The following is a 15,464-nucleotide window of genomic DNA, read 5'->3' as shown; positions in this document are numbered from 1 at the left end:
TTGCGATTGAACCAAAGCATAATATACAGTAGTCATATAGGGAATTTCGAGCCATTGTTTCAATAGTTTGAAGCGAAACAAAAATCCTCGTAATTTTTTAGTAAGATATAATACGTGTGAATTCCATTTCATGTGTCGATCAAATGGACCACATGACATTTCAAAACGACTGCACTGTGATATATTTTTAAAAGCAAGGTCATCCTCAGGTCTAGATTTCTGGGCATTGCTTTTTAATAACATGAAAAATTCTACATAACTATGAACTATGCCATTTCAATTGAGACTTCAAGAAGTGTGTAATTGGTACATCGCACAAGGTTTCGTCAGTAAACAGTAGATCTTGGGTCTAATCAAGTCGCTCACCCCTGCTCTAGAAATATTATTTGTTCTCGCGGATCAACCCTCAAGAGTTCTAGATGTTACCCTTATTGCACATATTTTCCTCAAGTGGAACACATAACTATGAAAAATGTTAGAAAATTGAGTGGCAACGCATGTCAATCAACTCTTCGTTTTCTCTTTGTTGATTCTATTACTTTCACAACAATAACTTTTTTAATATTCAATATTACTGGAGTTTTATCCCAACAACAAACCGTTATTTCAACACCTCGACACATGTTTCAATCACCAAGTGAGCATCTTCAAGTTTAATCTTCCTTTTGGTGTTGGGACAAAACTCCAGTAATATTATTACTTCACCAAAGGTTTCAAACAATACATCACAAATAAATATTTTTTTTGTTTCGAAATAAAATACATAATATCTACCTAGTTATTGTTTTATGAACTATTCAAATTGATGTCCGTTGTGAACTAAAGACCAATATGTCCTTTCTGAAAACTTCACCGAAATTTTAATAGCATTTTAAATTTTATGAACAACGGATTAACTTTTTTCTGAAGAAAGAAGTCTAAGGGAATTGAATCCGGTGATCTCAGAGGCCATTCAATTGCTCTTTAGCTACTGTCAGAGGAAAGAAAAAAGTGAGGTGGGACACTACGTTGCTGGAAATTTGGGAGATTTTTTCACAAATCCAAATTACATTTTGTTCAAATTCAAGTTTTATGCTCGTGAATTTTAGAAGGATCGATCATGTTTGATGATAAAATTTATGTATTTTCATTACTTTTCCATAATCTCACTTGACATTTCCACCTGTTTTGCATTGAGTACAAGTAAATTACGTTTGATGCACTGTTTGGAACCTTTGGTGTAGTTTAAATAGTACTGGAGTTTAATCCCAACACCAAAACGTTATTTTTAACTCGTCGACACGTGTTTCAATCACCAAGTGATCATCTTCAAGAGGAAGAATAAATAGTTTTATGTTGTTCCCCTTGAAGATGATCACTTGGTAATTGAAACACGTGTCGAGGTGTTAAAAATAACGATTTGGTGTTGGGACTGAACTCCAGTAATATTCACTGGTGAATTAGTTGACATGAAAACCATTAGTCTCAATGCAGGCAAGCTCTAATTACTTTCGTAACTTTCGAAAGATCAATTCATTCAGAATTTCAGATTTTTCTAAATTATTTTCTGAAATGAAGAATTCAAAGAGCGGGGAGTTTTCAAATTGACCTCCTGTAAATGGATACAAGAGCTTTTTGAAATAATAATTATTATAGGAACTGACTAATTCTTGATGAAAATCCATTGAAACGTATTAAAAAAACACATTTTAATGTGAGATACGTGAAACACGTGTTACAGTTTTGTGAACTTTCATATAGAAATATCATATCAAAGTAAGTTTATTGAATACATAATATTTATTGATGCCTCACATATTCTCCCATATTAAAAAACAAAAATCAAGAGGATAGAATAATATTTGCAGGCAGAATGTATTTCTATTTCATTGTCCGTTATTGTCAAACTCTGTACTTTGATCTCCATCCATGGATTTCTTCGTAAAAGTAAATCAAAGAGAATTTATTTATACGAAAGGGTCCTTTGTCACTGGACAGTATAAGATGAAAGAACCTTATATCCCACTTTCTTGTCACAGCAATAAAGATACCGCCAACAAGAAGTATTTCATTCCATAAACCATGACTATATAAACAAACTATTCATGCCTATTCTGGGAATCTCATAAGATTCAGAGACATACCCAGAATGAAATATGTTTCAGTTCATATGAATCCGCTTTTTCAATGAGAAATATTTTTGTTATGGTAAATTCCTCGATGAATAACAAAGTCTGTAAGAAAAATGGAGAATATCTTGCACAATACGTTTATTTTTTGGACATTTGCTTCATTAAATATTTATTTTAAAAATTGATCTCTTTTTAACAGATCTAAAGAATGCCAACTGATCTATTGAATATTTTTATTATAACGATAACAACTTTATGAAGGGAAATGCCATTTTCTTTTTAAAATTGAACTTCTCTTTTACATAGGCCGCGTCAAATATGGCATATTGCAAAATGTAATTGATATTTACTTATCCTACAGAGAGACATGAAAAAAACAATTCAAAACTACTATGAACTAACGTATTCCAAAAACACTTTATTGTGAGATTTTCACTAAATTGTTTTACAAAAACGCAACACGTGTTTCGCCATACAATGGCTTCATCTGGCGTGTCTTTCAACTAATTCTACACATTCAATACTAAATATATATATAGTTTATGGAGTACCTGAAATCAAAGTACCTGTAAACGAAGTACCTGAATTTTAAGTAGCTGATATTTTACCTGAGTTTCTAACGAATTAAATTACCTGCACTTATGTTCCATTTTCACATTTGAAAAAATATATTCAGTAACGGAGAGTTATTGAGTTCTAATTGATCATTCAGTAAATTACCCGAATTCCTGAATCTATTGATTTCTAAACATTCTAGATGATTAAGTTTCAAACTCTTCTCTTCTAAATGTAACACCTCGTACTCATGATTGAACTCGTGTCCTTCTGCTAAAAGATGGTTTGCAAATGTGGAATTGGTCTTTCTATTTACAAAACAACTCCTATGTTCTTTAATTCGTTGGAAAAATGTTCTTCCTGTTTGCCCAATATACAGTTTTGGACAGGAGCCACAAGCCAAAAAACGACAAAAGCAAGCCATGGATCTGGTCTACCCATATTCAAGATGCGATAACGTGAGTTATAAGACATTGACATATGTGGGGGAACCAAACAGAAATATTGCCCGTTTTTTGAAGAAAGAAGGCGTAAACGTAGCTTATAGAACGAATAATAACCTAAGTAAATTTATTAAAAACAATAAGGACAAAACTTTGGTGTCGGATAGATCAGGAGTATATAAGCTGACTTGTGGCTCCTGTCCAAAACTGTATATTGGGCAAACAGGAAGAACATTTTTCCAACGAATTAAAGAACATAGGAGTAGTTTTGTAAATAGAAAGACCAATTCCACATTTGCAAACCATCTTTTAGCAGAAGGACACGAGTTCAATCATGAGTACGAGGTGTTACATTTAGAAGAGAAGAGTTTGAAACTTAATCATCTAGAATGTTTAGAAATCAATAGATTCAGGAATTCGGGTAATTTACTGAATGATCAATTAGAACTCAATAACTCTCCGTTACTGAATATATTTTTTCAAATGTGAAAATGGAACATAAGTGCAGGTAATTTAATTCGTTAGAAACTCAGGTAAAATATCAGCTACTTAAAATTCAGGTACTTCGTTTACAGGTACTTTGATTTCAGGTACTCCATAAACTATATATATATTTAGTATTGAATGTGTAGAATTAGTTGAAAGACACGCCAGATGAAGCCATTGTATGGCGAAACACGTGTTGCGTTTTTGTAAAACAATTTAGTGAAAATCTCACAATAAAGTGTTTTTGGAATACGTTAGTTATGGATTTTCATCAAGTATCGGCCGATTCCATCATATACTATGAACTACTATGAGCTTTAGAAATACGAACATATTTTGAATAGAGTGTATTTTGACCCAAATTTTAACTAAAAAATTTTCAAGATTCTAGAATAACTGGAATAGTACCAAATATTTGGATGGTGAGATTCTATAATTAAAAAGAAATCACAGACTAATCGTATTTACTTTGACCTAAAATTTTTGTACAATATTTGATGTCAACTTTCAACAACTGTCTTTTTAGTGGGTCTCTACATAAACCAGTAACCGGAGCTCAAAAATGAAGCTTTCGTAATCCAACACCACACATATCTGTTTCAATCTGCCGTAGATCTTATCAGTGGTTCCAGGTCAAACCACGAATGCATCATTAGTCTCATATGTATCTGAAGAACAAGCCTGGGTATAAATAAGCATGTACAAACGGACATCTACTCTTACCCCTTACGATGCTACTATCTAGGAATCGAAAAAATTCCAAACATAACTTATTCAATATAATCAGAGGTCCCCACAACGGTCTGTTGCAAAACCAATTTCAAAGGTCATATTCATATGAGCCTTACATATCGGACTTGTTTCGAGATGACACAGTTCGCATTTTGTGTTTTGGCCATATCAATCATTCAAACCGAACGAGGTACGAAACAACGCCACAACAGGTTGTAGTAGTACTCTGTCTTCATTAGACGTAACGTAATGTGTTCTCGGTTACGTTACGGGCCAGTTGTCACAAATCGATACGGGCCATACGCGTGCCAAAGTGATACGATAAAATGTAACGGTACTTTCACTGGATGTAACGTAACGTGAATGCGGTAACGTTACTCGTAATTTGTTACAAATTGATAAGCGCTTTCAGATATAAACCCTTGAACCAAAAATCACCTGTATGTCTCTTCAGCGTACTGCACTGCACGGTAACTACAAAATTCAATAGCACAAAAATATCCTGTTTATATAGTATGAAAGTTTGGAAGCGAGAGCTGTCCATTCTCAAGCACATACTCAGACTTGTCCTTTATAGGATGTTCATAATTTTTCTAGCCGATGAGACTTATGACAGGTCTAAACACCGGAATCTGGACTTGAAATTTATTATTAATTCTTTTCATTTGAAATTCATAATAATTATGAATACACCGTTACTTGATGAAAATGACCTTTGACTTTATGCCTCCAACTGTCAAATACTGTTCCCAAGTAGAGAGGACTGGAGACTCTGGGAGAAGGAAAGATTGAGAGTGGATAGTTGTCGGTTCACAGATGGATCAAAAACATCTCCAGGTTCTGGTAGGAGTGTTTTCAGTCGCAGACCCAGGACAGAGATATCAACCTGCCTAGGAACTTATGCGAATATATTTCAAGCTAAAATGTATGCTACTGAATCGTGTGCGGAGAGACTGGAAGAATCCAACTTCATACGCAAGTCAATAAAAATATTTTCGGACACTCATGCGGCCTTGGAAGCTCTTGGCTCCTACCGAGCAACGTCTAAATTGGTAGCAAATTGCCACAAACAACTCTCCTCAATAGGAAGACTGAACAGATTGTCTCTGGTTTGAATTCCCGGCCATTCTGGCCTGGAAGGAGGATGCTGCAAGCAGCTTCATCGGATCAGAACCTGACATTGGCATCGCTTGGATGGCGAGAAAATTTATGGACTTCTGGTAGAATCTTCCAAGATTGGCTCACTCCAAGGCGTTTATTCACCCTTCGAAGCTTGATACTTAACAGTTGTTGGACTACAATGGGGATGAACTACGATGTCTAACAGGCCGTCTCACAGGTCACTGTCATCTGAATCGTTACATGCAGAGACTCGAACTGTCGAAAGACAGTGTGTGTATCGCCTCTGTTTGGAAAATAATGAAATAGCAGAGCACGAATTTTGTACTTGCCCCGCTGGGGACCGAATCAGGTTTTCAGAGTCAGGCAGAGCCATCCATTATCATGGATGAAAAACACAATGTGATTTGATTTCACCAAATGAAATATTATTTTTAAAACTTGTAGAATATCATACACACAATGGTTGAGTATAAATTTTCAAGATAATGAATAACATTTTAACATTTTAATTGCCTATTAATGTCATATATCATAAAAAATATTCATACTTACAGGTTTAATTTGGCAAAAAAGTCACTTCCTACACATATCGCTTTTTGACATGATCCGAATATTTATTGCTAATTCGAAAATGGCAAGACCCCCAAGGTTGGTTCAATTAGACAAAAGTTGCCTATTCGGAGGTCAACAAAAATGATGGTTTTGTTTGTTAGCGCTACCGCCTCCATTTGGGATAATACGAAAATGAGGCAAGAAAAGTGTTACAGTGTTCCATGTTTGTTATGATCTGGCATAAACCAATGCTCATTGCGACGTTTTGTTCGTTGACTTTCATCATTATTTATTTTTCATTGCGGATATCTAGCTCTTTTATCAACTTCAATAGTCATTATTACTGAAATTACCAGAACACATGTATTTCTCAATGTTTCTCTTCCAGAAACAACATCAGGATTGGTTCATACAATTCCCCGTCGGAGATGTCTCGAAAAAAGTAAATACCAATATTTGTCATATCTAGAATTTGAAAACATACATTTACTATGAATATCTCTTAGAAACTCGCAGGTAGATGTTAATACCTATGCTTTTTTCTAGTTTTCGTAAAAATATGTTTTTTTTTCAATCACATGAAATTTCTTTTAATAAATGTTATCACGCAGAGGTACGATTTAACACTCCGATGCATGACGGTGGTCTATTAGTTTCGGCAAAATACAATAAACCTTGGTATGTTTGAAATAATTTTTATCGAGATCTGCCATCTTATATACCTGTCAAGTATTCAAAAAGGTACAATTTATACTTTATTTTACCATATCTTTTTTGGCATGTTTGGATTTTATACCTTTGTCCCAATATACCACCGTCGACCGCATATGTAATTTCATTTGAATGATGTCATCTGGCGGCGAAAGGAAAGAGTTTGTAGGAGGTTGTTATTTTATAAGAATAATTGTTAGCAGATGGCGGTGCAATCTAGGTAGATTCCCGTCAAAAATTGAAGAGAGAATATAGACTCACCATCGTGGGTACAATAAAAAGCAATAAAAAAGAACTGCCGCAAATTTTAACACATACTAAAGATCGTCCTGTAGGCTCCTCCATTTTTAGGTTTGGTGTTCATATGATGGCATCTTCATATGTGCCCAGAAAGAGAAAGAATGTGCTGATGATATCTTCCTTCCACAAGAGTGATATAGTCGATTCAATAACAGGTAAACCAAAAGTTATTTTATTTTATAATACTACTAAATGTGGAGCCGATATTGTGGATAAAATGAGCTCCAGTTATAATGTTGCAAGGAATACGAAGCGATGGCATTTATTTGGGTTTTACGGTATTTTGAACATTGCTAGCATAAATCATTCATAATTACCAGGCACAACGACCCGAATCAGAATCATAGTAAACAGAGAAGATTATATATCAAGAATTTGGGTTTGGAGACCAAAGACCAAATGTAGTCCAAAGCTACTATATCAGGTTTACATTCGAAATGCAATAGCTAAACATATTGGAATCGACCTTGAAGAAAAACGTGACCCTCTACCCAACAAAAGAGGGCACTGCAAGTATTGCAAAAAAAACTCGTTATTTTTGTAAATTTTGAAAAGCTTGGCATTGTATGAGTCACATAATATTGAGTTGTAGAGAATGTGTTCAGCACCGGTCCTGAGTTCGGTACTGTCAATTAACGTCAATGCAGTTTCTGCAGTGGCATAGTAATTTAAATTTTTTATTGGAATTTTGTTTTTTGTTCTTTTATTTCTCTAATTGACTAAAAAAGCATGGTTTTTGCATTTGTCAGTTTTTTGTGTTGATTATCAAAAGATGTTGTTTCGTCAAGTTATTGAAAATACCTCAAATCAACTTACGGAAACAACTTTTTGAAAATATCCAAAAATTTGGGTTGAAAATTTGTTATATTTGAGTTGGTTCTAATAGAACACCCTCGTGTATGGGTGTTAGTCTGGCTGAGGTCGTCTATCGGAGTGTTGAAGATACCCATCACAAAATGTAACATACTAATAAACAAAATAAATTATGGTTAACTTCTAAACTTTCCCCCAATTTTTTCATTCGTAGATAAACAGTAGAAACATGCATTCATGATCCATAAAAATTGGTAATTATACGGTACAAAAAAGTTGAAGATGTATAGGCATTCGCCAGGTGCATGAACATTCACGAAATGTTTGAAGTTTATTTATGTCTTCGAGTTCTACATATGAGAAATATTGATCTCTACTTTTTGGAAATATTTAACAGAAATTGTATGGCCTGATTCGGATATCATTCCGAAAAGAAATAACAAAAAAAATGTATGCCAACGGTTCGTAACAACTGAATTCGTTGTTATAGTGACTACTGAAATTGTTATCAGTATCGGAAAATCAAGTTGAAGATGTATCTAATAAACGAAACGTCGCACTGAAAACTGTCTAACTTATTTTATATTATGAGTAACGAATGCGGGAGCGCAAATAAATAAAATATAATAATTTTATTTATTTACAAAACGGCTATTGATCGTGGCAAATATTTTATTGTCCAACTTTTGTTTTCTTCAACCAACTTCATAGGACTTACCATTTTCAAGTAAGCAATATTAGGATCAGCTCAAAAAACGGTCTCTGTAGGAAATAACATATTTTTTTCTATAAGTATGAACATCGTTGAAAAATATTACACTTACAAAAGTTATTATTGTGATTTTATTCATTAATATGATGATTATAACTCATCTGATGTATATATGACATTATGCAAGTTTCAAAAATGATATTTTCGTTAGTGAATCAAATCACATTATGTGTTTTTATTTTAAAATGAAAATGATAATTTTTTCAGTAATGGGAAAAGTACCATACCTAAAACCACAATGATTCATCAGTTCACGAAAATTCAACGATTTCTGCAAAAAACAGGACCCAAGAACTTACCCTTACCTTTCCTTGCCTACTTTGTATACAGGGTATTTCAAATTCGAATCCCACTAAAATTGTATTTTTTCATTGGGTTTTCAAATGGACCAAACTCAGTGAGATTTTATCCAATAACTTGAACATAGTTCGATGTGGTTGTCGTCTTTCTGGATAAAAGTTTGAATACATTTCCGATGTCCTTACACTGTTTCTATCGTATTTGTATCATATCTCTTTTTCCTTCATTCGTGAAAGCCATTTTTTGCCAAAAATTCAATGACTTGTAGAAAAACAAAATGTCATTGAGTGTAACAAATTGAACGTTAAATTTGGAAACATCAAAGTTAAAGCCTATTATGATAAGAATTAATTTTTTTCAATATCTCCAATTTTTCGAAAAAAAAAATTATGACATTATACATTGAATAGGTAAAACCTGGTTCTATTCAAAACAGAAAGAATCCAATGTAGACCCCATAAGAAAAATAAAGTTGATTATGGTGGCCGGAAGACGAAACGTCGGATAGCAAATCTGAAAACACCATTATGTAGCAGGGAAAAAAATGGCAACGCGGAAGTGCAATTTTTTTCCGATTCCTTCTAAAAATAAAGCCAAAAAAATAAAAATCATTTTTGGATTTTTTTTTCCGGATATACTCGGAATTTCAGAATTTTGTCAACGGCATATTGTTGGTCAGGTAAATGTGCAACTTTGCCCCAATTCTACCATCTTCGTATCTCTCATAGTTTCCGAGATCCCAATGGTGAGGATTGAATTGGAAACACACTGTATTACTGACTATTTCAAGAATATAGAGATTTATTACTCATTATTCAAGTTCTCAAACTTGTCTAAGTTTATAATAAAAAAATGCAGGTGTGAATTCCTATTAATACTCAACACTCCATCTTATCTGACCCCAAAGAAATACAATAACCCCGCCCCACGTATTCTCGGTATAGAAGAACAACCGCGGTGACACGACAGTATCAATACAGATAAAGAAAACAATACCTGCAACACAATAAAAAGGTTTAACTAGGCTAAGGAATGTTAAAACAAACAGTTCAAAAGATAAGCATTAGAAGGAATTTGTCGAGTCAATTTTCTGTGTCAATATTTGCCGAGCAACAATACGTAATGATGTTGTGTAACATTCACTATAATACCAGATTGGTATCAAACAATGACAATCAATATTTGAACTCTTCGAATGAATAGCTTCACAGTACCAGCTCATGAATTTCCTTATTCAGCCAATGCATGTAATTGAGGTATTTGAAAGACAACTATTATTGGATCATTTTACTTTGGCATAATGGTATAAATCAATTCTCTATAAGGAAGGAAGAAAAAAATAACAGAATTGCAGAAATCCATTGATATAATGACCAATAAATACTGAGACGTTAAAAGAAATAAAAAATGAATTGATTTATGAAAATGAACTACTGAAAGAACCAGTTGGCATCATAGAAAAATAACAATCGAAACTGAAAAACGATATAGAAATAAGTGGAATGCCAGTACAACAAACAGAGATGAACAAATAATTGAAACTGCTGAAAAAGCAATCGGAATCCATATAAATTCCAGCCCAGCGTCCATTTTCCAAGTTAGAGAAACCAAAATCAAAAAATCAATTTGAAAAATGAAGAATCGAAAAAAGACAGAATTACAGCTGCAAAGACATATTACAAAACCATATTACATATTACAAAACCAACCGAAACAAATACTTGCTGGAAAAGGGCAAATAAGTTGAAAAGAAAGGATATAAATTTACATAGTATAGATAAATCTACCTATATATATATATATATATATATATATATATATATATATATATATATATATATATATATATATATATATTTATTGATGCAACAAATTTTCCTTTATTTTGAGTATTTCAATATTAAATTCTACAAAAAGGATTTGAAGCTTTATTTTCTATAAATTATCTGCCAGCGCTTCCGACAGTTGGTAGTACTGTCATCTTCTAGGCAGACAGGCAGTTTGAAGTTTGAAGTTTAGTTCCATAAAAAATTATTTTAAAGAAAAATCTTCAACTAATTTCTGGATCGCATGTAAAACCGAGTACCCTTTGCTCTTCCGGCAAGCTCTGCTATTTTTGATGCCATTTGTTAGAGTTACTTGTGTGAGAGTCGACTTTCTGTACATAAGAAATGAATATAGAAGCAGAATAAGTGTTGAAGAGAATATAAGAGTGAAGATAAGTTCCATTACCCCTAATGTTGATATTTTAATCACAGGCAAACAATAAGTTTCGCACTAAAGACTATGGAAATATATTTTGTATGATGATTAATTTTTTCTGACTTTTCAATACATTTTTATTTGTTTGTTTTTAGACCTATGGGTAATAAATATAACTGTAAATTAATATCATTTTAATCTTTTTACGCTAATATTTCTCAAAAAGTCAAGTGGTACGCAGGTGCAAAAAAGTTGGGAACCCCTGATCTAAAAGAATACTTTGATTTGATAATCCTTACTGAAACTTGGAAACAAATTACTATAAATTTCTTTCACATTATCGGTTATGACCACCAGTTTTATAATGGAGGTAATATAAACCAAAATGATACAGTCATTGTATTTATGAAAAATAATATTGCCTACGATTATAAAGTGAAATATATTTATCAATGAAAACATTGAATGTTATAGCTTGAATTCATTCTTCATCTGAGAGACTATCATGAAGAAACTAGAATCAATGATTAAAAACCCACTATTTTGATTGGAGATATTGATATCGACCCCTTTTTTAATTTAATTTAAACTCATGAGTAAATATCCTGAGTGAATTTCGATTCACATCGTTCATTAATGAACATACCAGAATCATGGACAATCAAATATACTTCAAATTAATTATCAAATTTCTACAAAAACTATCAACAAAACATAATATAAAAATTATATTAACTATAAAAAATTAAATGACAAATTTTGAAATATTGAATTTGATCATTATTTTCAAATAAACAACTCTGATAAGCTTGCAATTAATCTCATCGATAAAATTAAAGAGTCTATTGACAAAAGCACTTCTTAAGAAAAAATGAAATTTACACAACGAATAGAAAATTGATGGAATTCAAATTCTTTTTTTCATTCATTAAAAAAAAAAAAATTTGATGAATAATAACTACCAAAAAGTTATACGACGATTAACGCCTCATTATTTGGTAACACTTCGTCAAGTAAATTAGCACGAATACTAGTATTATTGAAATGAAACTTTGTTTAATGTCAAGAATTCAGATCATTTTCACGATACTAAAACAGAAACTTATATTCACATGTGATTTCGACTTTCGATCGAAATTTTGACTTTGACTGTGAATTATATTCACAGAGTGAATATAATTCAGTTTTGTAATGTTACCGACAGTATTTGTGAGATGTTCCAATTTTTGGGAATAGCTAATTTACGATCTTTATGTTACATTAACTTATTTCAAAACTCAATTGACTTTTATTCGATAGTGTTTGGTATTAATAATGATATATGGCATCCATTCTGTGTTGGGCATAACGAAAATATACTTTTTCTTAAATTATTCTGGAAGATTTCCTATTACCGAATTCAAAAGTGACTGATAGTTTTAGACAAGACAGTGAGTCAGTTCAATGATACGAAAAACAATTTTTATTACCCACCTTTGGTAAAGCAGCCAAGCATTGCTGTTTGACATCCCAAACTAGTTGGTCCCTAGGAAACTGGAGGCATTTTTGTACATTGAGTTCGGGAACGTGTATCCTCACGAGGAGATGCCCCTCTTCGGGGCCTCGCTCATCCTCCTCCTCCATTATCCTCGCTATTTCCTCACATCTGGAAAAAAAATTGAAACTAAGCATAAAAAAATTACACCATTTATAAATCAATATTGAAATAAAAAATTCATGGTATTAACATGAAATATTAACAAATAAGGTGAAATCTAAATGTGAACAGGTTTCATACATGGAATATCATTTGAAACGTCCTCAAAAAATATCTCACTTACTGGAAAGTATTTTTCGGATATGAAAGAAAACAAATTGAAGAACTAATTTTTTGAAAAATTTTACCTTCCAATCCTTTGTAATCTAACTCTTAAAGAAAAATTTGTACGAATACAAATATTCAACTTCTCAATAACTTTGAGTATAACCTTCATGGCCGAAGATAACTGTGTCGAAGCTATTTTCCGGGTTTTCGACCGTAGTCTCCATGTTTTTATGAATAACATTTCGTCTACTACTGCGGTAGACATTATTAAAGTCGATGAGATAACGGTCGAAGTGCTTCAGTTGTTCTCATCGCAGAAACTACAATGTTTCCCCATGCCCCCTACCGGGTTGAGTGCCCCGAGTTGAAATCTTCTCCACACGGTTAATGTGTGCAGAACATTTCATCTCGTCCATCCGCCCCCGCTCTTCCGTAGCGGTCCTCAACTTACCGATAGGCACTTCAGCAAGATTGACATCTGACCTTCTTTGGTCGAAAGTCAGCCTCCAGATTCTTTCACTTTCTGATCTGTTAAATTGATTTATCATGACTTTCCTAACTGAATTATTGCACGGGGTCCTCAAAAACTAACCGGAGACGAAAACTACAAAGTTGGGATTTTTCTCCGGTTTTATACCATCATTGGTGGGCGTGGCTTCGTTTCTCTTAATTGGATTAAATGAACCTGTTTGTGTACGATTGAGGACAGGTAGCCAGCTTTTACTAATGTTCACTGCCTTTTTCCTTCAATTGAAATTAATGCTGTGTAGTATCTACAAAACTTTTTATATTTCTTTCGTATGAACATATAAATAAAATCGAATTTAAAAATTGAGAATCCACCTATTTTCACTTTCCTAATACTTTTACATATTACAACAAATATTTATGTTGGTTTGCCCGTACACAAAGATGGAATAATTAAGATTTTTCGTTTATTAATTACGAGGTCTCTAGAAAGTCGAATATTTTCCCTGAAATCGAAAAGTATGTTGAGTCAAAGTCATTATTCCTGTCAACTTATTAACAACTGATCGACTGAGAAATCTCTCTCGGTTACACAGTTTCCCCATGTGGGAGTTGTAAGTCAAATTCCCTATGAAAATTCAAATTAGTATGAAATTCGATTCTTTCTCAAGAAAGGTTAATGAAACTGAGATTATTTATTGGTTCGACAACCTAAATAGGTTTACAAAAATTCACTGTTGATTCAGCCAATTCCAAAGTTTCCTGAGTGAACCATTTATCATACCATGGAAAATATCACCTCAAAATCGACGATCCCAAACCATCCTGTCTCGGTTACATATTTTCTGAAAAGTTATCCACTCTCAGGAGTATGAGAACTATACACAAACGGTAGACTTAGCCAAGATCTAGGAAATATGTAATTCGAAAATTTTATTAAATTATGAATCAGACCATACTTCATTGTTAAACTTTCCCAATGGCAATAATATACTCAACAAAATGAAAATCACACTGTAACATCCATAAAAATATCTAAACAACATATAGCCAAGAAACCACTGTGGTTGAATCACTATATATTACCCCCCCTGCCCCAGGCAAAAAAGGATGCCGGTGCATTCTGGCCATAGAAAACTTCTCAGCTACGAAACATTTCAAATATATCGTGGAGAATCTTTGTTCTTGCTAATAGTGCTATATCATATCGGTATCTGATCCAATTGAGAGAGTAACGGTATACCATAAATTATCTCTCGCGTCTATCTGTAAATAATTGAAATTAATGAAACTATAAATTAAACCGATAAGGAATAATTGATAGCGTTGCAAAATCTCTTGAAAACAATGGCTATTTTATTTTCAGACACTCTAATCCAATTCATTTTAATATCGATAATTTCTATTGTTGGGTTAAAATAAGTACACACCGGTACGTTTCACTGACACCAATCAAAATGAATTGATGCGGCTCATGGATTAATTTATCCCATAGAAAACCACAGACATAGTTGTTACACGACAAGGAAGACATTATGAGATAGAAAAAGAAAGAAAGAACTTCCCCTAACGTTTCTTCAAAATAAAATCTGGTAAATGCCTGCTGGAAAACAACTACTTATCTGGTTAATATCATGATGGACACTGAATTATATCCCACAGACATTTTCGCAAATTTCTTTACGAATGGAATCATTTCAGATATTTCAAATCAAGCGAATGATTACCTACAGAGCGATTTTGGGGTATTGTGCATCATGTGCTTACCCAGTACAAGATAATTTAACCAAATAGAGAAATTAATATCTCTGAAGAAATCTTGTGACATTCATTTATTCAACATTATAAATAACAACAAAAAATTATTATGCATGACAGTTATACGAGTATAGGCAGGTAACATACTTCCACCTTTCAATAAAAATGGCACATAACTTAATATCAAGATGAATATCTATCTGAAAGTTGGATTTTTCTTCAACACTTGGTATATCCAGATTGCATTAGTTTCCCGATATTTCTATCTACCGTATTCTAGATTTTTCTTGAACTCACCCTATATTATATATTTCTTTCTTTTTCAATGAAAACCA

At 32.9% G+C, this 15,464-nt stretch overlaps 1 protein-coding gene across 5 annotated transcripts in view; it reads right to left on the bottom strand.

Annotated features, from left to right (window-relative positions):
* The window catches only part of Prosap (SH3 and multiple ankyrin repeat domains prosap), a 271,691-nt gene that overhangs the window by 84,499 nt on the left and 171,728 nt on the right, over positions 1 to 15,464 (bottom strand). For all 5 annotated transcript variants that reach the window (XM_074181512.1, XM_074181511.1, XM_074181508.1 and 2 more), the window contains one exon: positions 12,573 to 12,744. In XM_074181512.1, the coding sequence (XP_074037613.1) occupies positions 12,573 to 12,722 (150 nt within the window). In that variant the 5' untranslated portion in view covers positions 12,723 to 12,744. The remainder of the gene's footprint in view (positions 1 to 12,572; positions 12,745 to 15,464) is intronic.

Source organism: Leptinotarsa decemlineata, unplaced genomic scaffold (genome assembly GCF_025532065.1).
Source record: "Leptinotarsa decemlineata unplaced genomic scaffold, Ldec_3_MD MMD2_tig00026314_RagTag_RagTag, whole genome shotgun sequence".
Taxonomy (NCBI): Eukaryota; Metazoa; Arthropoda; class Insecta; order Coleoptera; family Chrysomelidae; genus Leptinotarsa; species Leptinotarsa decemlineata.
Note: the sequence above shows the minus strand (reverse complement) of the source record. Positions and strands in the feature narration are given on the sequence as shown.